This window comes from Pseudorca crassidens, chromosome 16, assembly GCF_039906515.1.
Source record: "Pseudorca crassidens isolate mPseCra1 chromosome 16, mPseCra1.hap1, whole genome shotgun sequence".
NCBI lineage: Eukaryota > Metazoa > Chordata > Mammalia > Artiodactyla > Delphinidae > Pseudorca > Pseudorca crassidens.
Window position 1 is genome coordinate 11,852,671 of NC_090311.1, and position 25,426 is coordinate 11,878,096.

The window sequence follows — 25,426 nt, forward strand, 5'->3', positions numbered from 1 at the left end:
GTTTAACTGCATCCAGCGCCCGTGCCACCGTGAGTGCACACAGGCCACGGGGGGGACCCCAGTCCTGAGGCCCTTGAGCGTCCTCCAGAACACTTCAGAGTACGCTGCACCCTGCTGTGTGTTCAGCTGACTTTGCCTCTGCCGGCGCGGCTTCAGCCAGCCCCTTTCCTTCCCATCAGCCCTGGCCCCTTCCTGTCACGCTGACCTCTCAGAGCCACCCCTGCTGTGCCCTTTCTTCTGGGCACTCTGATCCCTGCCTCAGCCGAGCCTCCACCTGTCCTGCCGCAAACGCCTGGGTGTGAACAGTGGGAAGTATGAGGGCCCCTGGAGGGGACTGGGCCCCCAAGCAGCGGGCCTCCCCACCCCAGGCCTGGTGTGGCCTGGACCACTGCCTTGGCCTGGCCAGGCTTGGGTGCCTCTGGAGGAGGATGAGAATTCTGGATCTGGAGACCAACGGCACCAGCGGCTGGGCACTCCTCACATGGCCTGGCACAAACCTGGGGGCCCATATTCCTCCTGCTTTGGGGTTTGGGCAGCCTCTTACCTTTGGGGTGAGGTACTTGGTCATAATTTCCTTCCCTTTTTCTCCCAGTTTTTCATCCGGAGTAACTTCATATTCTGCCTAAAACAGAAGAAGGAAAAGAACAATAATAGACTTGTTCACGACCTTCTCATAGTTGTAGAACCTTAGAGGCCCCTGGAGAAGACACCCTGGAGGTCACGTGATCAACCCCCTCCTTCTACAGGGCAGGGACTGAGGCCCAGAGAGGGGAGGAGCCCTGACGTCCAGTCCAGCCCACGCTGCTCCACCGTGGACACATGCTCAGAACTGGGGCGGCACATAAGAATCACGGGGGAGCCAACGATGGTGCTCGGGCCCCGCCCCATGCCCATGGAGTCAGACCCTCTGGCGATGGAGGCCGGGCACCCAGGCAGCTGGGGTTGAGAACCACCGGCTTAGGAAAATCAAAGGAAGCTGCTGGAAAGTAACTGGGGCCACCAACCTGGAAGATCCTCGAGAGAGGCTGCCTGAGGTCACACACCTTACGAGCCATGTGACCTCGGACTGTTTCCTCGACCTCTATACAGTGCAGATGGAAAAAGCACCTACGTGTAGGGTGATTGTGCAGAGAGAACGTGACAGAGACGGGCACATAATCAATACTCATTGTAATGACTACATCTTGCAAGAGAAGACAATAATATGCACTCCGTAGCTTTTCAGTTTACAAAGGGAACATGCAGAGAGATTTCAAATGCTCTTATATGAACCTAAAAGGAGCCCAGGTAGTGACACAGGAGGGCAGGGGCTGCTGTCACACCCCTCCATCTGCAAACAAAGAGCAGAAGGTTCAGCAGAGTCGCCCAGGGTCACTGGGAGGTGGGCGGGGGCGGGGGGCAGGGGCGGGGGCTGCAGCGAGGCGGCAGGGCTGGGACTTGGACCTCCAAGCCCAGACCTCTTTCTCAACAACACCAAGGAACTTAGGACCCTGATGGCTGGCCAGGCCAGTGGGACCCGGGCTCTAAAGAAAGAAGTGAGGCCTCATAAGACAGACCGTGTTATCTTCCTTGACCCGAGAGAGGCTCCTTCACTGGCATCTGACCCACTTGCTAAGTGGGTAAAAGGCCTCCTCGAGTTAAGGAAGAGCTTGGGTGAGCTTGCCCTTCTCATTTAAACAAGGGAACTAATTGCAAATTGTTTATAACCATTTCAAAATCCACCACCCAAGGACTTGTCAGCCTCCGTCCAAAAGTACAGCTATTTCAAAAGAGACAGGAAATGACATCAGCACAGAGGGACTGAAACTCCTTTCCCAGCCACTCGCTGTGAAGTCAGACCCCAACCTCCGCCCCCCACCCCCTGGCCTGGTTCAAAGCAACCTCTCAATCCAGTGTCTAGGGTCCAATTTCTCCCCAGCCCAGCCCGGAAGACCCTCCCGGGCTGGAGCTGCAACTCTAAAGGGGCTGAGGGTTCTAGAGTACAACTGCCCCCCTATTTTCCAGCGGGGAGAAGAGAAGCTCCCAGTGTCCAGCCACCCTGGAAACCCCTCCTGGTGGTCTGGCGCTATGGGAATTTACCCAGACTGCTTTGCAGGGCCCAGGCCACAGGCAAATGCCCGACTACCTTTTGGGGGTAACTCAATCCCATGCAGAACCCTGGATTTGCACCGTCCCAAAACACATCTGTGAGGAAGGCTCTATTTAACCAAATGGAGGCCTAAGGCTCACTAATCAGCCTCAGTAACCAGCTGAAAATATTATTGCTCTGGGTACTAAAACCCACGTTAAAAAAATAACATCCCTTTCAGGTCAGCTCCCTCCCAGCAGAGGCCCGGCTGGGCAGCTGGGCGCCACAGTTCCACAGGGCGGCAGCCGGGAGCACGCGGGGACAGGCATCCCCGGCCCGGCATCAAAAGGCCTTTCTTTGAGAGTCCATGTCAGGTCGCCACCACTTGAAGAGCATTTGTGTTGGGAGGCAGAAAACCAACAGAAGGCTTCCAGCTGGGCTTTCCACACCGATTAAGTCACCTGGAGTGACAGGCCAAGTCTCCACGGTGACCTCCGAGAGGGGCTCACGGGGGACCCGTCCTGAGAGGCCACCTACAGAGAAAAAGCACCATGGCAGCTCGGCTGGGCAGGGCTCAGGCCGATCACACAACCAGAGGCGGGGGACCACCCGGGAACCCGCTGCTACGGGAACACCCTTGCCCAGGTAGTCGGCCAAAGCTGCTGAAATCAGCTTCAACCAGAAAACATAGACAGCGAATAAGAGGCTGGGCTGGGCCAGCAGCCTAGAATTTTACTATTAGAGTGGGCTCTGGAAGCGGCAGCCCGACAATGACTTCAACGAACAGAGAGGTGAACCACATGCCAGGATGCCCCCGTGACCTCCATCCGTGAGAATTCCCTCCAACCAGGGAGGGTGGTGGGCTTGTCCCCTCCTCCCAACAGAGGGGACACACACTGTCCTCCCTGCCGTGTTGCCCATCTGAAACCTTCTCCTGCCCAGAGCTCAACCCTAACAGCCAGAGCGCCAAAGAGCTCCTGTGCCAGTCCACGCGGAGGGTATTTCTCTTCCCCAGATACATCCATGGTGCCAACGGAGGCAGGCATTTAATGAGCCTTCTCTTTGCACGGTGATTTATGCCAAACACAGGAATGGCCTTTGGGGAGGAGATGCTGTAACACAAAGAGCAGAACACTGCATTGAGTTTAAGGCGAAAAGAATTATTTACGTATCTGTACTTGCCAAAGAGTATAAACATCTGTGTACATCCTAGTTTATAAACCTAATATTTCATTCTCTCTCTTGGCTGGCTCTAATTGCATCATCCATCTCAGAAAATGCTAATAAAAATACGTCCTCTATTAAAACACATTTCCCTCAGATGAGTTTTTAAAAACATGAAGACTGCAAACCGGTGCAAGGGGCCCTGCCACGTTTCCACAGAAGCCGGCACTGCTTTACAGAGCAAGTCTGAGCTGAATTCCTCTCGGCCTCTGACCAACTCGAGATGTCACCTCCTCGTCCCGGGAGACCTTCTCCTGCCCTGGCAGGAAGATGAAATCAGAGAGGCTGAGGTCTCGCCACCTCCGGCTTCTGTAATTACCGATGTGGTCAGCTTTTCCAGAGTCCTCGCGGCAGGGACAAGTGACACGCCCGGCTGGCAGGGCTGCTCCCCATGGCTCTTTCTGGAGAAACACCCGGCTCCTCCCACCTTGGCCTCAGCGTCTTGCTGGTGCCCGACCATGGGGGTGGGGGTCTCCGTTTGCCCCTCTGGAGTCACTCCCCACCCTGCGGGCTCCCTCGCCGCCTGGGCACCCGGGTTCCTGGACCCCCTTCTGAAGACCCAGCTCCTGCAGCTGCCTTCTCCCACTCCTTCCTGTATCGGCCCCTCCCCTGTCCCTGCAGAGCTGCAGGTGTGTACATCAGCCAGTACTGCTTTCCCTGCTCTGCCCAGCACTCTGTCAACCGTCCTCATTAAACTCTAGTTCATTCACACATGAGCGAGCCATCCATCTCCGGCCAGGCCCCTCACTGATGCCTGAACAATCCTTCAGATGGCTGGCATCGCCTACCCCCTCCCAGCGCCCCCAGCGAGAATGAAGAATGGGGGTGAGACTGCAGATGGGGGTGTCCCCCCGGGGCCCCAGCATCAGATGGGTCTGGTCAGTTCCACAGCCTGTGCCCACCTGGGCAGACAGAGTGTTCTCTGGTCTCTGGCCGCCATGTGAGGAGCCCTCGGGCCTGGGTCAGGAAGGGATTCCATGGCCCAGGTTTCAATGGGATGGGCCCAGAGAAAGAAGGGAGGAAGGAGAGGACCCCTGGCCACGCGGGGTACAGACAGAATGGTAGGAGTGACCCCAAGTGGGCGGCACCACGGCCACCAGCTTGAGAGACATATCTTGGCGGAGGCAAACTCAGAAAAGAAGTTAGGAGGAAAGGGTGCTGACCCTCTCTCGGGGCAGGGGTCGGCGGGAGGTGACAGATTTACCAGCCGCTGTCAGAGAGCACAGAGGGGCTGTGCTCTCACCTGCTGTGTGCCCATCATTCAGAGAGCCTCCGCCCAGAGTGGCTCTGTGCCACCCCCGCACCGCCCAGCTGGTCCTCCTCCTGCAGCCCCTGGAGTTATTTCTCTGTCCTTACTCCCTCCCATGCTCATAAGGCCACCGTGCAAAGGTCTTTGGCTCTCCCTGTTACTCTTTCAATTCTAAGTGAAAAGAATCCCAACCTAGCCTAATTCAGGCAAAACCGTATTCTCTGGGCTCCTGGAATCCAAGGATGGGTTGAACAACCAAATTGTGGGGAAAATGGAAATGCAGCCTGGCCCAGAGCACCAGGAACCAGGGACATGAGCACTTCTGGAACCCACTCTCACCAGGGGTGCGTGTGTGTGCGTGTGCGTGTGCGTGTGTGTGTGTGTGTGTGTCTGTGTGTGTGTGTGTCTGTGTGTGTGTGTGTGTGTGTGTCTGTGTCTGTGTGTGTGTGTGTCTGTGTGTGTCTGTGTGTGTGTGTGTGTGTGTCTGTGTGTGTGTGTGTGTGTGTCTGTGTGTGTGTGTGTGTGTCTGTGTGTGTGTGTCTGTGTGTGTTGGCCTCATTCTCCCTCAGTGCTGCCTGGCTTGCTCCAGTGGTACAAAACCTAGCAGCCAGGTTTTTTTTATTCTAAGCCTCCTCTACCAGAGAAGGACTTCCCCTCAAATCTATAAACCCCAGAGAAAGGACTCATTGATCTGCACTGGCTCACAGACTCATCCCTGCTCCAATCAGCTGTGGTTTTCAGGCAGCAGCATTAAGAACATGGCAGCTTCTACGACAGCCATGTTGTCTGGGAGTACAGGTGGGACACCCAGGAGACTGGACAATCCCACAGATGTCCAGTATATGAACCTACTTTTTTTACAAGTGGTACTTTTTCAAGATGACCCTGCTCCCAGGCTTTACCAACTGCTCTGAGGGTCTTTATGTCCACCTGAAGAATGATTACCACCCTCCACCCTCCCTCTTTTGGGAGATCACAGCAGTGATAGAAAGACAAAAATAAATACTGGGTATGATTCAAAAATAAGAGAAGCAGAATATTTAGTTCCGCTGGTGAGGCATTTCAATTCATTTTACAACAAAATTCCAGGATAACCGGACATATCTGAAACCAGGTGATAGCCCACTAATTTCACATGCCATAGTTCTGGGCTAGAGTGACTTTTAGCATTTCCTGATGTGAGACTCCATTTGTAGTCCATTTGTAGTCAGTCATATTTGTAGTTGCCAGTCTCCAAAATGCACACTTTAACAATCCTCACATCCTGCTATTCATGTTCTTGAGAAGGTTCTCTCCATACTGAACAGAGGGCTAACCCCCGTAACCACTACAGTATCAGGGATATGGCAGTATGGAACCTCTGAGACCAGGTTACAAAAGACACTGCAGCTTCTACCATGCTCTCTTGGATCACATGCTCTGGGGAAAGCCAGCCATGTTGTGAGGACACTCAAGCAGTCCATGGAGAGGCTCCCATGGAAGACAGCTGAGGCCTCCAGCCAACATCCAGCACCAACCTGCCAGCCATGTGTGCAAGCGTGGAAACAGATCAAGCTTTCAGATGACTGCAGCCCCAGCCAATATCTTGATGTAACCTTTAGAGAGACCATAAGCCAGTAGCACCTCAGTTAACCACTTCCAAATCCTTGACCCATAGAAACTATGAGATGATAAATGTTTATTGTTGCTTCAAGCTGTTAAGTTTTAGGTAATTTCTTACCCAGCAATAGATAACAAATACTTGACAGGTGTCTGAACTTATAGCTAGTATCTCTTAGTTCATTAAAAAATGCTCTTTCTTTCTTTTTCAATCTTGCATTTAATCAGAAAGCAAGCTCCATGAGGGCAGGAACTTACTTCTCCTGCTCACTCTGTAGTTTCCAACTGCTAGAACAGAGTGTGACACATTGGAGACATCTCATAAATGTGTATTGAGTAAATCTGGTTGAGTATCTGCCAAACCTCCCCTAATCCCAAAGAGAAGAGACCTGAAAACTTTAAGTTGCACCCACGCTTGGGGACGGGAGGGTTCCAAATGAGCTGAGATGCCATCAAGGCTCCCAGAAAACAATTTAGAGAAGTACGTCAGTCTTTAAGAGGTCCATGGCCAGACCCTATTGGCCTGTGGAGGTTGACATGAGCCTGGAAGCCCTTCCAATCCCCTGACCCGCTAGGCAAATCTTCTTGGCCCTCCAGAAGCCAAATCTACTCAAGGCCTTGACTTGGGTCACTGACTCCATTTCCCTGGAAGGGAGGGCAATGGGGGAGTCCTTCTCAGGCTCCCAGAAGCTGCTCGACAACCCAGACTAAGGGCCGAATTGCCCCTGCAGTCTGATGAATGATGCACAAACAGCTCTGCTGCCCCCAAATCACCCAGGCCCCATTTTAAAACAGCCGATGTCTTCTGCTTGACTCGAGAAACTCCGTCTTCAGGACTGTGCAGGGGAGCAGCCTTTCCTGGGGGCTACGTCAGAGCCGATGAAGACGGGTTAGTTTTAAAAAACTCCACTTGGTAGAAATTCAGCACAGAGGTGGGAACGGTGTGTATGGCTGTGACTGAGCCAGGGGCACTGGAGCGGCATGCAACACCAAGGATGCCGCCACCTCCTCCCTCCTCGGAGTTCCAGTCAGGATGGAAGAAAAAAGGTATTTCAGACGAGCCTTGCGCCAGCCTTGGAAAACTCAGTAAAGTCTTCATGCGTAAAAGAGGTGTTCCAAAGCCTGTTCATTTGACACGTCAGGATGGGCAATGAAAGGCCTTGCTAATTCCCAGAGATGCAGACAGAAACGCGAGGGGATGGGGTGAGCCTCTCCTGAGGGGCGGCGGCGTTAAGGCATATGTAAGGAGCATCTGACGCGTCGACACAGGGAGCCAGACTCACATTTCCTTTCCAAAAGAGAGATCTTGGTACAGGCCCAGCAAAAGAGAACGTCTGCAGGACCAGAATGAAAATAGGCATCCACTGGATTTTTTTTCCTTCTTCTTTTCAAACTGACTATAAACGTCTAATAAGACACGTGGCTGGAAAATTCCACTGGCTCCTGGGTTTAGCCTTGCCCTGCCCTGCCTCATCGACTCCCCAGACAGGTCCCAAAGCTGCCGATGCCTCATCTTTTCCAAATGGGGAGGAGCCTTTGTCCAGGGCTCAGACTTTGATCCTCAGCTTCTCCATCCACGTTCACCTCCTTGGTGAGCTCATCCAGCCCGTGGCTCCAAGTACCAGCTACATGCTGACAACTCCCAATCTGCTATTTCCAGCCCAGACCACTCTCACAAACTCTGGATTCTGACACCCACCTCCACATGGACATCTCCACTGGGCCATCTGGTAGACGTCGGAAGCTGAGTGTGCCCCAGGTGAAGATCCTGACCTCCCCACAAACCAACCTCCCACAGCCCTACCCGCATTCCATCCTTCCACTGGTTCAGGTCAACACTCTGAAGTCATCACCGACTCTTCTCTCTCACCCCCAGGGCATCAGAAAATACTGTGAGCTCTGGTTCAAAACATGCCCCCAATCCTACCACTTGTCCCCATGGCCGGCTGCTTCCACCCTGGCTTGAGCAACTACCCGCTCTCACCCATCAGAGCTCCCCACTCTGACCCTTGCCCCCCCCCATAGCCTTTTCCCAACACAGGAGCCAGAGGGATCCTTTAAAAACCTAAATCAGACCATGGCATTGCTCTGCTCCAAACCCTCCAGTGGCTCCCCTGCTTCACTCAAAGTCAGAGTTCTCTAATGGCACAAGGTCTTGGATGGTTGTCACCTCTCCTAGACCCCTCTGCCCTGGCTCCCTCCACTCCAGCCATGGACACCAGCTCCCAGTGAGTCCTGAGCATTGATCACCTGTCAGATTCAGTGTTGTGAGGATTCAGAGATGATGAGCTATGTCTGTGCCACCCAGAGACTTCCAGTTAGTGGAGGAGAAAGGCACACAAATAGAGCCCTACTGGCTACATTCATCAGGCGTCTGTGACATGCCGGACACTGCCCTGAGTGGCGTGAACTCATTCAATCTCTCCTCAACACGTCCACCACCATCAGGTACAACTACGGCCCCGCTTACAGATGAGATATGGGGCACAGAGGGGTCAAGCACCTGCCCACGGTCTCCCTGGCAGCTGAGGTGGCACCAGCATTGCCTCAAGGTCTGTCTCAGGGGTCTGCACCCCCTCCCCAATGCGCCATTCTGCCAGCACCGTGCAGTAATGAGGCTCAGGTGTGTGAGGCTCAGGTGTGTGTCGAGGCCTGGAGCAGAGGGCACGTGGGGAGAGAGGGCGGATGGGGAACGCTTCTGAGAGCAGAGTGCAGGGGGATGAGCTGGCACTCACCAGGCAGAGGGGGCCCGGGAGGCATTTCGAGTAGTGAGAGGGAGGGAGTCGGGGCTGACAGGCTTTAACCAGCCTGGCCAGTCAAAGCCTGGGTGGGCAGGGGCCTGCTGGTGGAAGGTCTAGGAGGGCAGCCTCAGAACTTGGACTTCTCTCTGGATGTCAGTGTTTCCCAACTCTGGACATACACACAGTACAGTCCTGAGAGATGTGAAAACTGCCAATGTCTGCTACAAACAGTGGCCAATCCAGTGGGAGGTAATGAACACCCCTAGTGCCAAACTGTAGTCTCTAAGTACCATTGCCCAGTAAAAGGAACCAGGGCTTCTTGGAGAAATGACAAACTCTAGGTGGAGGGCAGGAAACAAACAAGATGAGGCCGGAACACTGCATCACACCAGACAGCAAGGAGGCTGCCAATGACCACTGGGGTCCTCTCAAGGGCCCAAAAGCCAACCTGAAGGGCTCCACAGACCAACAATGAAACCACGGAGCACCAATGCATCAAAATGCCCCATGTTTATCGTTGGAGGATGCTAGTGAACCAATTTGGTACTTTGAAAACATAAACATGGGGAAAGAATCAAGCAATTCCTATATGAACTTTACCATTGGGTAACCAAACAGTAATTGAAAGGAAGTGTTTCCCAGTTAGCAAATGAAGAAGGAATGACAGAATGTCGCCATGTCACAACCCCTAATTAATCAATAGATTTGGGTATTGAATATCTATGGCTGCTGCCATCTCAAAAAGACAGACACCAAATATTATACGTCCCCTAGCAGGGACTTCCCTGGTGGCGCAGTGGTTAGGAATCAGCAGGGACTTCCCTGGCGGCACAGTGGTTAGGAATCTATCTTCCAATGCAGGGGACACGGGTTGGATCCCTGGTCTGGGAACTAGGTTCCTACATGCGGCGGGGCAACTAAGCCCGCGTGCCGCAACTAGAGAGAAGCCAGCGCACCGCAACGAGGAGCCCACACGCCACAATGAAGGAGCCTGTGTGCCGCAGCTAAGACCTGACACAGCCAAAAATAAAATAAATATTTTTTTAAAAAGTCCCCTAGCAGAAGAGCCTGAAACCACTTATGAAGTCAGTCCCCTACCACCACCAGATTGAAACTAAATCTGACCAAGTTTCTAGATTCAATGAGCAATTTACAAGAAGTACAGAGGAACTTATTAAACGACACATGGGGGTGAGAACACAACACTCAGACTGTGGGACACTCTTGGAGAGGGTTATAAACTGTTAAGACATGCATTTACAGAAAGCATGAGAATATCAGAAATTTGAACGCTGATGATATTTGATTATTAACACTGATTATGTGATGAGAGTAATAAATTATTTTTTTTAGCTGTGATAATGGTATTGTGGTTTTTTGGTTGAAGAGCCGTCATCATTTAGATATACATGCTGACATGTTCACAGATACAATGACATAAGTGAGGTCAGCTGCAAAATGTGCCGGAGGGGAGGATGTGGGTGAAACAAGGTTGGCCTTGAACCCATAACTGTTGGAGCAGGGTGCATGGGGGTTCATTATGCTATTCTGTAGACTTTTACTTTTTATAGTTTGAAATTTTCCATAATAAAACGTTATGAAAATACCAGGCCCCATCCCCAGAGATTGAAATTAATGAGTCTGGGCTTCAGCTCAGGCATTGGTATCCTTTTTAAGGCTCCCCAGGTGTTTCTACTGCTCAGCTGAGGTTGAGATCTATGGTAATCACTTGTATGCGTCATGCGAGAGCCTGCGTGGAGACCAGGAGAGAGGTTGTAGAGGGAAGGGAACTGGGCTAGGAGGAGTCAGGAGCCAGGTACATGGTCCTTGATCCGGTTGGGTGAGGAATGACGAGAGGCAGGGGTCAAGAACAATGCAAAGATTTCAGGGGTGGGTGATGGAGGCGTGCTGGTCACTGGAATAGGGAACATGTCAGGGCTGGTAGCCGTGGGGAGCTGGGGGAGGGTGCTGAGTTTGTTAAGGATGACTTCAAGGGGCCCATGTGACTTCCGGTGGAGAAGTTCAGGGGACAGTTTGGCCAGTGGGTCTAGAGATCCACCTTGAGACCCTGAAGCAGACACAGAAGGTTGGGCCCCATAGGGCTGTCCCCCACACCAAGCTGGAGGTCAGGATGGCTGCAGCCAATGATGGCATTAGGGCCTCTAGGAAACAACAGCACCTTGGCCCCCTGCCTTGGAAAGGGGGGGCCCAAATGACCCCATCCTTTCACGACTGACCGTGATTCATCTTTCACCTCCCCACTCCTTCTCTACCTTCCTTGGACAGACACCCAAAGGGCAGTAGGCCAGGCTGAGGTGTCCTGTCCTCCTAAGCAAGTGTTGAGGAACTCCTGTGCGTTCCTACGTCCTGTCCTAAAAGCCCACACAGGTCAATCAGCATTTGTTTTTCGGTTTTTTTTTAAATTGACGTATAGGCGATTTACGTTTCAGGCATATAGCAAAATGATTCAGTTATATATATGCACACATATATATTCTTTTTCAGATTCTTTTCCATTATAGGTTATTACAAGGTATTAAATATAGTTCCCTGTGCTATACAGTAGGTCCTTGTTGTTTATCTGTTTTATATATAGTACTGTGTATCTGTTAATCCCAAATTCCCAATTTATCCCTTCCCCTCCCTTTCCCCTTCAGTAACCTTAAGTTTGTTTTCTATGTCTGCAAGTCTATTTTCGTTTTGTAAATAAGTTCATTTGTATTATTTTTTTACATTCCACATATAAGTGATATCATATGATATTTATCTTTCTCTGACCTACTTCACTTAGTATGATCATCTCTAGGTCCATCCATGTTGCTGCAAATGGCATGATTTCATTCTTTTTTATGGGTGAGTAATATAGCATTTGTTAAACAAATGAACGACCAGTACATCTGAAGGAAGTCCCCGTGGTGTCAGTCACAGCTGTGTATGCCAGCAGCCAGCGCAGCGCAGCCAGCAGCTGTCAGATTGCCTTGAAATGGCCAACACGTGTTCCTCCCACAAACATTTACTGAATGCCGGTATGGGCTGGGCACAATGCCAGGCAGAGGTGAACTGGAAGCCCAGGGCCCTGGCCTCAGGGAGCTTGCATTCTAGTGGGGAAGCAGACAGTAAACAAGCACACAAAGAAACACAAGCTTTGGAATTTTAGAAAACGGGTTCTCAGCTGGAAGAAGGGGGCTGGGAATCCAACACCTTGGGGTGTTGGGAAAACCACCCAACTTCCTAGGTACTACTTCACAATAACCCAGGCTCCCAGAATCAGAGAACTGACAGAACCTCGTGTTAAAGCAGCGGCAACCGAGGCCCAGAGTGGGAGCTGGCCCCGCAGGTCATGCAGCAGGTGGTGACCTGGAGACGAGTCTGCACCGGCAGTCTCTTAAGCAACAAGTTTGTTCTGTATCCATGTAAGCCACGTGGTCTATCTTTTGCTTTGGACAAAAACGATCGCTGATCACAAAGGACCAAAGGGCTCTTCCCCCCAGCGAAGGGACTTACCACTGAGTCCAGGAACTGAATGTAAGACTCCAGCCCAGGTCTGGTTTCGCAGAACTGCCGGAAAAGCAGCCTCCCAATTGGCTGCTTGTCACATAAACTGCAGTAATCTCTCTCTAGAGGTAAGAAAAGAAGAATATGGTGAGACCCCAGAAAGGGCCAGACAGAGCCACCAACCCACACCTGGGTTCTTGCCTCAGACAGATGGAGCAAGGTGATCGGCAAACTCCCAGGACCCTTTATCCACCTCCAGGCTCTGCAGACTCAGAAGAGTCAAGGTCAGTGTAGAAAGAGGAGCCAGTTATGACCTTGCCTCTACTCCCCAGCCCACTCCCTTTCCAGTGTCCTGATTTCTGTACGGAGATGCTAGCAGCTCTGGGGACTAAGGCTCTGCCCCTGACTGCCTGATCCGCATGTCACATTCCGTGGTTACAGGGACTGACTGGATAAGGGTGGTGGGCATGTAACCCAAGCCAGTAAAATCAGCACGAACCACAGACGTCGCCTGGGCACGCTAAGCCAAGGTGCTCCCTCCTCCTCTGGTACTGGGGTGCATGGGTGTGAGGCCAGGGTCTACTGCAGTGTTCTTGACACCACACAGCAAGCTGCTGGGAGGATAAGGTTGACAGACAGAGGAAGTCAGAGCTGGGAAAATTATGAGTAGGTGCTCTGGTGAAGTTATGAACCTCTGGATCACACTATGCCTGCAGTCCAAACCACATCTGAAAGGCTTATTTATGAGCATTATTTAGGGCAATTTGAAAAAACTTTAAAATGACTTGTAATTCAAATATTCTAATGAATACAGTAAACAAAATTTCATATTTGCCCAATTGGAGCAAAGCCCAGTCTTAGAATGCTTCAAACTATGAAAACCCTGTATTTTCCAGCTGAGGAGCTAGAGGCATAGAGACAGGATGTGACCAGACCTCAGCCACTCAGTAGCCAAGAGAGTTCTGAAGAGGAAATAACAGTGCAAGACTCAAAGCACAGAGGCCTAGAGACCAGGGTTCTAGCTAATGACCTGCTGTGTGACTTCAAGCAACACACTTGCCCTCTCTGGGCCTTACTCTTCCTCTCGATAATGAAGATGCATGTTGGAGGTAAGATGGGAGGGTCCCTTCTGCTTCTTCCTGCAATGACTCTGCAAGAGGCTTTCTCTGGGCAGAAAGATGCTCAAAGGTCTGCCTGAGACTTGTTGCCTCAGACCCTCCAGAGCACTGAAAATTAGCCCTTTGATTTTGTGGCTGCACCAGGAAAACTCAGGTGACTTCGTGGGGAAACCAGGAAGAGGGTGAGGCAGACCTCAGTTAGAAGAGCTACCTGGGAGGATGGAATGACTGTATCCTTGCCAACTGTAGAGGAGCCAGGAACCGCCCCCTGGAGATACGGAAAACAAGGAGACAGGAACAGAACCATCACGCCCACTCATTTTCATACCCAAAGAGTTTATCCACAGAGGTACAGCCATTACTTGTAGGGAGGGTGGTGGCTGTGAGCAAGGAAGGGCTCTGGAGCTAAACTCAGATTCAGATCCCAGCCTCACTACTCACTGCCTGTGTGCCCCAGGGCAACTGACCTGACACATTATCCCTCAGTTTCCTCATCTGTAAACCAGGAACAGTCATCGTACTATCTCTTAGGAGCAGTGAGAGCCTGGCACAAAGGAATTGCTTAATAAACGCCATCTGTTATCATCGTGGAAGTGGGGATTTTGGTCTGTTCCATCTCCCTTCCTTTGGGGAACCTCCTCTCTGTAAGTCTGTAAAATACCATCATAGGGTCCTAAGGGAGCAACTCCTCCCAAGCCCCAGGGGTGGGCACGTGACTCAGTCCTGGCCAATCAGAGCCCTCTGTTTCATGGCCACAATGATTGGTTCAGGGCAGGTGACCCAGGGGGCCTTAGAGTCCTTCCAGGGTTTTTGGTAGAACTTCCAGAAAAGACACTTGTTCCTCTCTGGGATGACAAGGCCTTAGGACTGGTCAGCCAAGAGTTGCCACAACTGACTTTCCCACCAGCAAGAGCCCATGGAGAATGAAGCCAGTGCAAGGGAAGGACAGCTGAGTGAGGAAGAGAAGCCTGGAGCTGTGAATATCACAGGAGTCCCAGAAAGGCAGCCTACTGAGGCCCGCCCAGTGCCTGCACCTTTAGCCATCTGTCTTTGCTTAAGCCAGTTGGTGTTGGGTTTTTGTCTCTTGCAACTGAAAGAACAACTGACTGGGGCTGGAAAGTTTTATAGCCCATTTCTCCTTTCATGGGTAAACTGCTTGAGGGCAAGAATGGTTTTTGTAGGAATCCACCAGTGGTAAGTACACCTTGTATCAGAAGGCACTCACAAATTTCTCATTCTCTCTTGAGAGGATACTTCAGTCAAGTGGATGAGGCACCTTGCAAGTCTCCCCTTGGCCCGCTCCTCAACTGGTTTGGGGGCTGAAACTAGCCTTGAACTATTGCCTTAACTCAGCTTACCTTTCCATGCACAGATTGTTCGGGAATAGCCACTCCAACAAGCATTTAACTCACCTCATTGTGTGCCAGGATTGGTGGGGGTCGGGAGTGGGGGGAATGGGACATGGTCCCAGCCCTCAGCGATCTTGGATTCTGTTGGAAAGGGGGTGTGTGGGGAGGTGAGCAGACAAGATCCCAAGTGACAGTAATAAAATGTCAAGTTGTCATCAGCCACAGGAGGGAGTCTGGGTTGGAAGGAGCCAGGAGGGTGACAGGTCTGGAGCCCGCACCTGTTAGCACGATGCCCTACAGACACAGCCTGCGTTCTCACCACCTCCCACTCAGCCTGATCCCCCAAGGAGAGGAAAACAAACTTCCCTGTCCTTCCCCCGTCAGCTGAGCTTCCCCAGCACAAACACAGAACAAAGGAAATTACCTTGTGTGAAACTCCCGTTTTATTCAATTATGGCAGAGAGCGCCACATTGCTTATGTGATTTGAGCAAGGGGCCCTCCCCCATTTCCAAAAGCAATTATGAGATTTCATGTACCATATTGTGATTCCTCAAGGGTTCATCTGACAGGATTTTTTCTCTCCATATGGCGTGTGCTGTCAGTATGGAAACAAAGCCGTTATAAACTCACAGCACAGTAAACACCATGTGATTCCAACACAAGCTGTCAGCACCTCAGTTCTGTGCCTCTCCCAGCTGTACAGAGGATCCCAGGCAAGAAAGCCATGCGTTGGAAGCCCAGGAAGAAAGAAGAGGATCAGTAATCATCTATTTGGATGGCTTCTCAGCTTTAAATAAAGATAAATGGGCTTATCCTCTGAGGAAGCACCACCACCACTAAAATCAAAGTGCAAAGTCTGCAATTCCTTTAGAAATGGAGAACGAGGCCACAGAAGAAAGAATGTGAATTTGGGATTTGACCAAGGTGACAGGAAAAGGCGCAGATTCAAAGTTCTTAATGCGTCAAGGGCAAGTCTGAGGGGCAGGTCACTTCGGGAAAGTCAGAGGACACTGAAATTGAAAGCACAAGTTGCTCTGTAATACATCTTCAGAGCAGATCCTTTCTAGTCGGTTTCTAAGGAAGCCAGCCATGCTGTAGAAATACAGCTTGGAAGTGCCCTGCCCACAGCCCGTCTCCCAAGGGTGTCCTGTTTGGGTTAGTGGGGAGGAGTACCCAACACAGAGGGGCAGGGCTCTCCCTGTCTCTGAATCTCTCTCTCAGGCTGGGAGGCCCCTGGGATGCTGTGTACACAGGCACACATGCACGGTCTACACACAAACATACACACCAGCTCTTCTGAATGTGAAAATCCTGCTTCTGGCCACATCCTTCATTGATCTTTCCTTCCAAGCCAGAAAGAGTCTGTCGTTATGTAAGATATGAGGGGCATCAGGCTCCCTGCCCCCAAAGTATTCACCAATCATCAAATCATTCTAGCCTTATTCTTTTGGATCCTTCATTCATTCAACAAACTCTGTTCCAAGGTCTCTTGCTTTTTGATACTAGAAGGTTCCTTCCATTTTCAGACTCTCTTATTGAATTGAACAACTGGGGGGGGGGTTGTGGATGAGTGGGTGGGAGGAGACACACCTCATACCCATTGGCAGGTTAATGATCCAGAAACAGGCTTGGAGTTAACAGCTGGCGGTCAGCTGAGACCAAGAATAGGGGTGTGGTCTTTGTGATGTGACATTTGACCTTGGCTGCAGTAACATTGGTCTGGTGGACACAAAACTGAAGCATGTCCAGAGGAAGGTGATGGAAAAGGGGGTCCAGAAAGCCCATTATAAGCTCTGAACTTATAGTGCCCTGGATCAAGGGGCAGGCTGCCCCAGGGAGGGCTAGGGCCCACCAGCACCCAGGAGGATGGGGGGGCAGATGTGCTGGAGAGGCAGCTGGGCTCAGACAGGAAAGGGCTGGACTCCAAGGCCAAGGAGACTGGAATGGATTCACTGTCCCACTGGGGCATCAATAATTTTAGAGCACAAATGATTCAAGTGCAGTGCATGGGAAGGTGGACAAAAATGGGGTGGAAGTCACGAGCCTGAGACATTTACGGAGGAGGTCACTGGTTTGGGAGCCATTCCCACCTGTGGTTCAAGCCCTGGCCTTTGGGCAGGGAGGGCGCAGCCCCTGTGGTTGTGATCCTGCTTTGGTGAGAAGCCGAACTGAACTGGCTTTAAGGAAACCACATGTCGTTTGCTTCTTCGAGGGCTTGACGCCTCCCAAGCACGCCCACGGCTGGCCCAGGAAGACAGGACTGCCACTCCTTCCCGCAGCACACCGAACTCCTGCCATGCCTCAGACAGAACCAACGTCCCCTTAGCAAGTTCACAGACACTGGCTGAGCCCCTTCTGGGCACTTCATTCCAGGCCCTGTCGCAGGGGGGTGGGAGGGGCACCCCTTAAAGGAGACAGGCTCCGCAGGCTTTGTCTTTGTCCCAGCAGTTTGCTTACCAGCCCAGGCAGGAGGGAGGCACATTCACAGACAGAGCTGGGCAGGGCAGCCACAAACAAAGCTGCACACGCAGGGCTGCCAGAAATGCCCCGGCTGCAGGGGCACACACGCTGCTCTCCTGGTTTGGATGGGTTTCAGGGGAGGTGCCCAGGGGAGGTGCCCAGGGGAGGGCTCGCTGGCGCATGGGAATGGGAGTGATGGGCTCGCCAAAGGCAATGCAAATTGTCAGCAGGGGAGAGGCTGAGTGCTGGGGAAGGAGGAGAAGGTCAAAGCCAGAGAAATAGGGCCAGAGGCTGGAGAGAGGGGCAGGGAGAAGCCACAGGGCAGGGACGAGCCTAGGACAAGTGTGTTAGGGCAAGAATTCAGGGCTAGATCTGCAACCACTGCAGGAAAGCTTCAAGAACGGCTTCAAGTATACGGAGGTTCCTCAAAAAATTAATACGATCCAGCAATTCCACTGCTGGGTATTTATCCAAAAGAATTAAAATCAGTATTTCAAAGAGGTATTAGTACTCCCATGTTCACTGCGACACTATTCATAACAGCCAAGATGTGGCAACAAACGTAAATGTCCATTGACCAATGAATGGATTTTTAAAATGTGGTATATACATACAGTGGAATGTTATTCAGTCTTAAAAAGGAAGGAAATCATGTCACGTGACAACATGCGTTAGTCTTGATGACACTATGCTAATTGAAATAAGCCTGTCACAGAAGGGCAAATTCTGCATGACGCCACCTTTATGAGGTATGTAAAAGAGTCAAACTTGGACTTCCCTGGTAGCCTAGTGGTCAGGATTCCGGGTTTTCACTGCAGTGGCATGGGTTTAATCCCTGGTTGGGGAATATCCCGCAAGCCGCGTGTTGTGGCCAAAAAAAAAAAAGAAAAAAATTTTTGAATAAAATAGTCAAACTCATAGAAACAGTAAAACAGTGGTTGCCAGGGATTGGGGGTGGGGGAAATTGGGAGCTACTGTCCAATGGATATAGAGTTTCAGTTATGCAAGATGATTAAGTTCTAGACATCTGCTGTACAACACTGTGTCTGTAGTTAACAACACTGTATTGTGCACTTAAAAATTATTAAGAGGGTAGATCGCATGTTAAATGTTCTTACCACAGTAATTAAAAAAAAAAGAGAATGGCTTATAAAACACAATGAAATATTGCCACTTGCAGCAACGTGGATGGACCTAGAGAATATTATACGTAGTGAAGTGAATCAGACAGAAAGACAAATACTGTATGATATCACTCATATGTGGACTCTAAAAAATAATACAAATGAATCTATATACAAAACAGAAACAGATTCACAGACACAGTGTAACAGGGAAGAGCTAAATCGGACTCCATGTTTGATCTGTTTGACTTTAACCTTTGCTTTCCACTGCTTTTGTTATTATAATAATACATAATGGCCTGCCTCAGGGAACCCTGCCCCTCTGTCTGAGATGTTAAACCAAAGTGCCTCTGTTCAGCTCTCAGGAAGACAATCTGACTCCGCCCACCTGCGGATGGCTGCAAGAAAGAAGAAATTAACACATCCCCTCCCCCCACCCTACCCCACCCCCGCCCCCAGGCTGGCCATTCCAGGGGATATTTGCAAAACTTATGGCCTTTTTACTTTCCTACCCCATCTCCTCCCCATCTCTGTGCTATAAAAGAAAGTGGCATGCAAAGCCCGAGAAGATGGTTTATCGGAGACCCTAGTCTGCCATCTTCTTGGTCTGTCGGCTTTCCGAAGAAAGTCGTATTCCTTGTCTCAACACCTTGTCTCTGATTCATTGGCCTGTCATGCGGTGAGCACAGCGAGCTTGGACTCGTTAACAACATGAAACAAATTTATGGTTACCAAAGGGGAGAGGGAGAGAGGGAGGGACAAATTAGGAGTATGGGATTAACAGATACAAACTACTACACATAAAATAGATCAGCAACAAGGCTGTACTGTAGAGCACAGGGAATTATATTCAATAGCTTCTAATAACCTATAATGGAATATAATCTGAAAAAATATATGTAACTGAATCACTTTGCTGTATACCTGAAACTAACATAATATTGTAAATCTGTTATACTTCAATTTAAAAAAAAAAAGAGAGAGAGAGAACGGCTTAAAGAAAATGGACAGAAACTGATAGCTTGCTTGGGGACAGGAGGTGAGGCACAAAGGGACACAAATCAGCACAGTGTTATCTGAGGGGTTGGCAAGTAAATTTACTTGGTAATGAAGGTAACTGCCTGAGAATACACATGCAAAGCATGCCAACATATGCATTTTTGCAACACACATGTCCTGAAGTTTTTAGGCACAGCCAAGCCTACCTTAAAGGTCAGGCACGACACTTAACAAGTTGTCAACCAACAGAGGGCACAACAAGACAAGGAGCCCTGTTCTTACCACCACCTTGTGATGTTTGGGTGTTTGCCAAGAGCTTCCTCTTGTCTCCTATCCTGTTCTTGTAATAAGCCATTGACAGTACCCACACCTCAGGACCGTTGTGAAGGACACCTGCTATACACTAAATGTGTCTCCCCCCCAGATTCATTAGAAACCTAATGTGCATTGTGATGGTATTAGGAGGTAAGGCCTGAGAGGTGATTAGGTCATGAGGGTGGAGCCCTTGTGTATGGGATTAGTGCCCTTTTAAAAGAGGCCCCAGAGAGCTCCCTTGCCCTTTCTGCTATGTGAGAACACAGAGAGAAGATGGTCATTTATGAAGTGGCACCTGGACTTCCAGCCTCCAGAACTGTGAGAAATAAATTTCTGTTATTCTTTTAAAAATAAATTTATTTTTGGCTGTGTTCGGTCTTCGTTGCTGCACGTGGGCTTTTTCTAGTTGTGGTGAGTGGGGACTACTCTTTGTTGTGGTGTGTGGGCTTCTCATTGCGGTGGCTTCTCTTGCTGCAGAGCACAGGCCCTAGGCGTGTGGGCTTCAGAAGTTGTGGCACACGGGCTCAGTATTTGTTGCTCGCAGGCTCTAGAACGCAGGCTCAGTAGTTGTGGCGCACAGGCTTAGCTGCTCGGCGGCACGTGGAATCTTCCCAGACCAGGGCTCGAACCCGTGTCCCTTACATTGGTAGGTGGATTCTTAACCACTGCGCCACCAGGGAAGCCCCAGTTTCTGTTCTTTATAAATCCACCCAGGCTGTGGTATTCTCTTGCAGCAGCCCAAATGGACTAACATGTTATCTAGTCTTGGGCACATCCCTTAACCTGAGGCCCAGGTCCTCACGCATCACACGGGCAATCAGAGTATCAGCAACACACGTGAGTGCCCAGGCCAGTGTCAGCACATAGTGGGTCCTAAACAAATGGTAGCCATTCGGACATCCCCTCTCCTCTATAAGACTCCTCTATAAGACTCTCTGAAGATTCAGAAAAGAAATGGGATGTAGCCGGTGAGAGGGGGACAACTCTGTATCAGCACCAAAGAAGGCAAAGCAAAGGCCACTCCTCCCGGCGAGAGCCATTGACTCTGAGCTCCAGAAGGGCAGAGGGCAGGGCTCTGCGGCCCTTCTCCCCCTCGCTCTGAGCCTCTCTCTCAGAGAGAAGACACATGTATCCCCACAGCACATGGCTGGGGTTAAAATCTCACAACCCACAGTCAATTCCTTCAAGACTCATAACCCCCAGTGGAATTAGAAACAGGAATGATATTGATAGTGAAGATAAATAAATGCTGTCACTGTTTTCATTCTTTTCGAGTGACATGAAATGGGAACATACTTTCTTAATTAAGAGCCTTTGGTATGCGGATGCTTGGAGGGTCACCAGACTTTCCCAACTGAAAGCCAGAACTCAGGCAGCGGGGACAGCATGGCTCCCCTCATGGCTACAAACCCAAGCGAGGGAGGTCGCCACCCCTCCCTCCCTCCCCCTCCCTCCCCATCCCTCCCCATCTGGCGTCAATCCCCAGAGGATAGGAAGCAAGAAGTCCCGGCTCTGGGGGAGGGGGTGTCGACCACCTACCACCGAGATCTGCTTGGGACCGGTTTTTCATTGTTGCCCCTAGGCACTCCTTGAACTTGGGCCAATGAAAATGCACATTCCATTTCAGAAGTAGGAGCAAGAAAGGCAGCTTCCTGAGGAAATGGAAATGCTAACACGGGAGCCCTTGTTTATTGTACACGGAGGGCGGGTGGGAGAGCTAATCCAAAAGTGATTCCTGATTCCTGATTCCATCTCTCTACCAACAGGAGCTTTCTTTTCTTTTCTTTCATTTTATCTTATTTAACACCGTTTCACCAAAATACCAGGTTTTGTTGTTTTTTCTCATTGGGGGCAGGGGTGCTTATAGGTCCTGAGGCAACTGAGGAAAACAGATTGGAGGAGACTGGATTAGACTGAGGCCTGGAGCCCCCCCCCCCCCTTTGCTGTACTCCAGGTCTAAGACAGAGACAGAAAAGGGATTTGAAAACAGCTTTCTCTCAAAAATTCCTGCCAAAGCTGGAAGAAACATCCTGGCGTTTGCTCTGAGGAAAAGGCTCTCTGAAAGGCAAGATAGCATCACGGATAAGGGCAATTCTTCATAGCCCGCCTCTTGGAAGGAGCAGGAGAGGAAAAAGGAAACATTTGGTATTTGGTTCGCAACAGCCGAGTGGGTTCCTATTGCTTCAAGAAAGATGTTTTTATGTGAATAAAAATGACATGTGGCACATTACACGAACACACCCAAACCGAGCCCCATCTTCCTGTGCTTTTTGTTGCCCTCCTGCTGGTCTCGGGTTTTACTGAATGTCTTGTACTTGTCATGTGTCTCTGTAGGATCAAAACTATTAAGCCTGAGTCTTACAAAGGTTAGTGACACCTGGACAAGTCACATGTAAAAACCACTGAGCTGTAGGGTGTTTGGGCCTGGGCTGCCAGGTGGGGGAAGTGGGGACAGGGGTGGGAAAGGGGGAGGAAAGGAGGGTCCGGTCTGTGGATCTGTGAAAGGAAGAGGGGTGGGTGGAAGTCTACTTGTCGGGGGGCCCATGCAGCCGCCCGAATGAGCCCCACCTCTTTGTGAGGGTTCAGGTCTCTGCCCTGAATCCACTGGGTGCAGTCAAAGCCCAGGAGATACCTGGAGCCTAGGAACGGCCTGGGGGCTGAGCTGGAAAGGATGTCAAGCCTCCGCTGTCACCACGGGCCCCTCTGGGCAGTGATGGGGCCCCAGAGTTAGGCAGTGACCTCTCTCTTATCCTTGCAGCCAAGAAAAGCGAAGAATTTAGATATTCCCTTGCAGTGAGAATGGCATGAAGAATCGGGTGGGTAAATGGAGGGGTGGGGTGACGGAGGTGGACCCAGGGAATGGCCAGGGAGGCACGGACACTGTGGGGCAGTGGCTGGGATGCCCGGCACGGTGGAAGAGCTGGGGACAGAACTGGGACCTGGGTTCCAGGCCTGGCTCTTTTACCGGCCATCTCTACTGGCCGGTAGAGACCACTGGGCTCTCAGCCCTCTCCCGGGCTGAAAGTCCCCACTCTGTGACTATAAGCATTCCCTCCACGCGAGCACAGAAGGAGCATGACAGCCACAAGGCATCAGTAGAAAAGGCACCTGGTTCATCACCAGTGGAGGATTTTGAAAATGCCAGGCAAAAAGGAGACGACTGATGTGTGTGACCTGTGGTAGTTTCTATTTCTTAAGATTTTAAATCTTTACAGATGAGGGGAAAACAACTATTCTAAAAGTCTGGCTGTAGAATCACTGAGATTAAGAAGTCCCTGGCAAGCAAAGGAGCTGTGGCCGCCAGACATGTCCCCCTTGGGGGGCAGGGCCTGGGTCACAGGCGGGTGCTCAGAGCCCCGTTTCACCCTGCTGGGCCTGCAGCAGAGCCTTCCGGGAGCTGGAACCCGGCACTGTGGTGCGGCACCTGGGAAAGCCTGGTGGCTGGTGAATGACCCGGGGCCTCCCTTCACTCGGGCTCTGCTCACAACCATCCGCTTAGAGCCACATCCTTTCTACAAGCTTTTTTCCTCCTTGAAAAGAAATTTCCATGTGGATACAGGCAATTTTAGAAATTGAAACACGCAGGCCACACCCAGGCCAACTGTATCAAATTTCTGGAGATGGCGTCAGTAGTGTTTAAAGCTCCCTGGGAGATTCCAAGGTCTAGTTCATCATTTTATCCCCAGCATCTGGAACAGTGCCTGGCCAAGCAAGAGCGCAGGTGTATACGTAAAACAAATGAAGATAAAACAAAACAAATGAACAAATCAGTGTGAAGTGGAGACCATAAGCCTCCAAGCTGGGGAGTAGAAATCCCAGGCCCACACCCCCCCCGACACCTCCCCCCGCCACTGAGTGATTAATCTGCCAGAAATGAAGGTCTCCCCGAAAAAACTAGATGATGAAGAGTTGTCCCTAGCAGGGCTTCCATCTAAGGTTAACAAAAGAACCCGTGAGGCTTGCAGGGCTCTGGGTACCCAGGCCGAGGCGAGGCTGGGCCAGGCCGTCTGCTGCAGCTGTGGTGGGCCTCGCCTCCAGAAGCGAGAAGGGCCTGAACACAGGCCCTGCCTGACTCACTGTCTTCAAAGCTCAGCCAGGGCCATGGGGCTGGGGCCAGGGGACTGGACTCTGCCTCCAGCTTCTCCTCTGACCCATGTATGACTTCAGACCCATCATTCTGCTCTCTGGACCTCGGTTTCCCCTTTTACAAAATGAAGCTGATGAACTAGGGGAGCGTAAATGTCCCCGCCTCCCAGTTGGGTGCGTCCACAGGCAGGAGCCTGGTGGGGATGGAGAGACCAGAGGGCATGGCCTTTCTCCAGCATCAGAGCCCCAAGCAGAGTTCACGACTGTTGGGGTCTTTAAGGCCACCCGGCTGCGGCCCCTCCTGCACCTGCACTGTGGCCAGAGCGGGAGCAGAGCAAGCGGGAGCTTAACAGCAGCATCTCCCCAGGGCCGGGGAAGCGCGCTGCTCCGTGGGCTGGGTCCCCGGCTTCCACTGCAGCCCTGCCGGTTTGCTGCGGGACCCCGGCACCGTGACCCCCGCTCTCTATGCGTCAGTCTTTCTCGAGCGTTTTTCCAGTTTAAGCCTGGATGACAGCGCCTGACGCACCCTTACTGTGGGCTGCCCTAGCCTGCCCGGGAGGAGAGCAGGGAGGCGTGCAGGCTCTGCAGCCTCGGAGGCTGTGCCCACTGTGCCATCCAGGGCCCCGGGGCCTGGCTTCACCTGGAGCTCTGAGCTAATGAAGCAAAAGCCACAGGAGGGCAGGGCCAGGAAGTGGCTGGGCAAGCAGGGGCCAAGGCAAACAGCAACCTCCATGCAGAGGCAGTCCTGCTTCTTCCTGGGCCAGTGGCCAGGGCCTAGCGAGGCTCACGGTTGTGCTGGTCAAAAGCGGCTTAAGAAGTGAATGCCTGGGAAGATGGAAGCAACTGATGGTCTCCCCAAAGTCCTGATGTCTCAGGTTCCAAAGACCCCCCCAACCCCCATCCTCTGGGTATGATCCCCATTAGTGGCTTAGCCAGCCTTAACTTGTGCCATTCCAGGGACAGTAAGCGCTTCACCTACAAGGTGTCCGGTACTCTTTATCAGCACCATGTTAAAAGTCATTCTTATTTTGAGACCAAACCTTTCTGGAATACCTGTCCCTTAGTCCTTATTCCTGAGATAGGGAGGGCAAATATTTGGTGGCAGTGTTTCTGTGTTCCTGGAGGCCTCTCTCAGATACACGTCCAGTTCCGCCAGCTGCCTCATCACGGCTCCTACAAGACTGGCCACGTGATACACCTGCACTCTGCTTCCTCAAGGAACAGCGTATGGAGGGCTTGGCCCACTGGTACCTGATCCAGGTCTCTGGTAATTAAATATGACAGCATGTCAACTCCTTCCTTCAAGCCACCTTTGCTTAGCTTAGCCCCAGACCCAAGAGGGGCTAGAGTCGGGAAGAGACGAACATATTCCCAGGCACACAGTTCACCCGGTACCTACGCTGCAGATGAGAAACAGGGGAGATGCTTCAGCAGAAACCAACAGAGAGAGGTGGAGCCTCAATCCAGACTCACTTAGCAGAGTTACAGCCCAGGGTGGGTCGGGATTTTAGACATGAATTTTCATAGAGTTCAGCTAAGCTAGTTTTCAGAAAGACATGACTTTTGGATCAGACGGTGACCTTCCGACTTCGCCACCT

At 51.3% G+C, this 25,426-nt stretch overlaps 1 protein-coding gene across 5 annotated transcripts in view; it reads right to left on the bottom strand.

Moving 5' to 3' along the window:
- Positions 1–25,426, bottom strand: part of GRK5 (G protein-coupled receptor kinase 5) — a 224,604-nt gene that overhangs the window by 54,350 nt on the left and 144,828 nt on the right. For 3 of the 5 annotated variants that reach the window (XM_067709253.1, XM_067709252.1, XM_067709255.1), the window contains 2 exons: positions 12,386–12,498; positions 545–622 (listed from right to left, as the gene is read on the bottom strand). In XM_067709253.1, the coding sequence (XP_067565354.1) occupies positions 545–622; positions 12,386–12,498 (191 nt within the window). Of the gene's footprint in view, positions 1–544; positions 623–12,385; positions 12,499–13,705; positions 13,763–15,380; positions 15,440–25,426 lie in introns of all 5 variants that reach the window. The other 2 variants (XM_067709251.1, XM_067709254.1) reach the window with 2 other exon arrangements.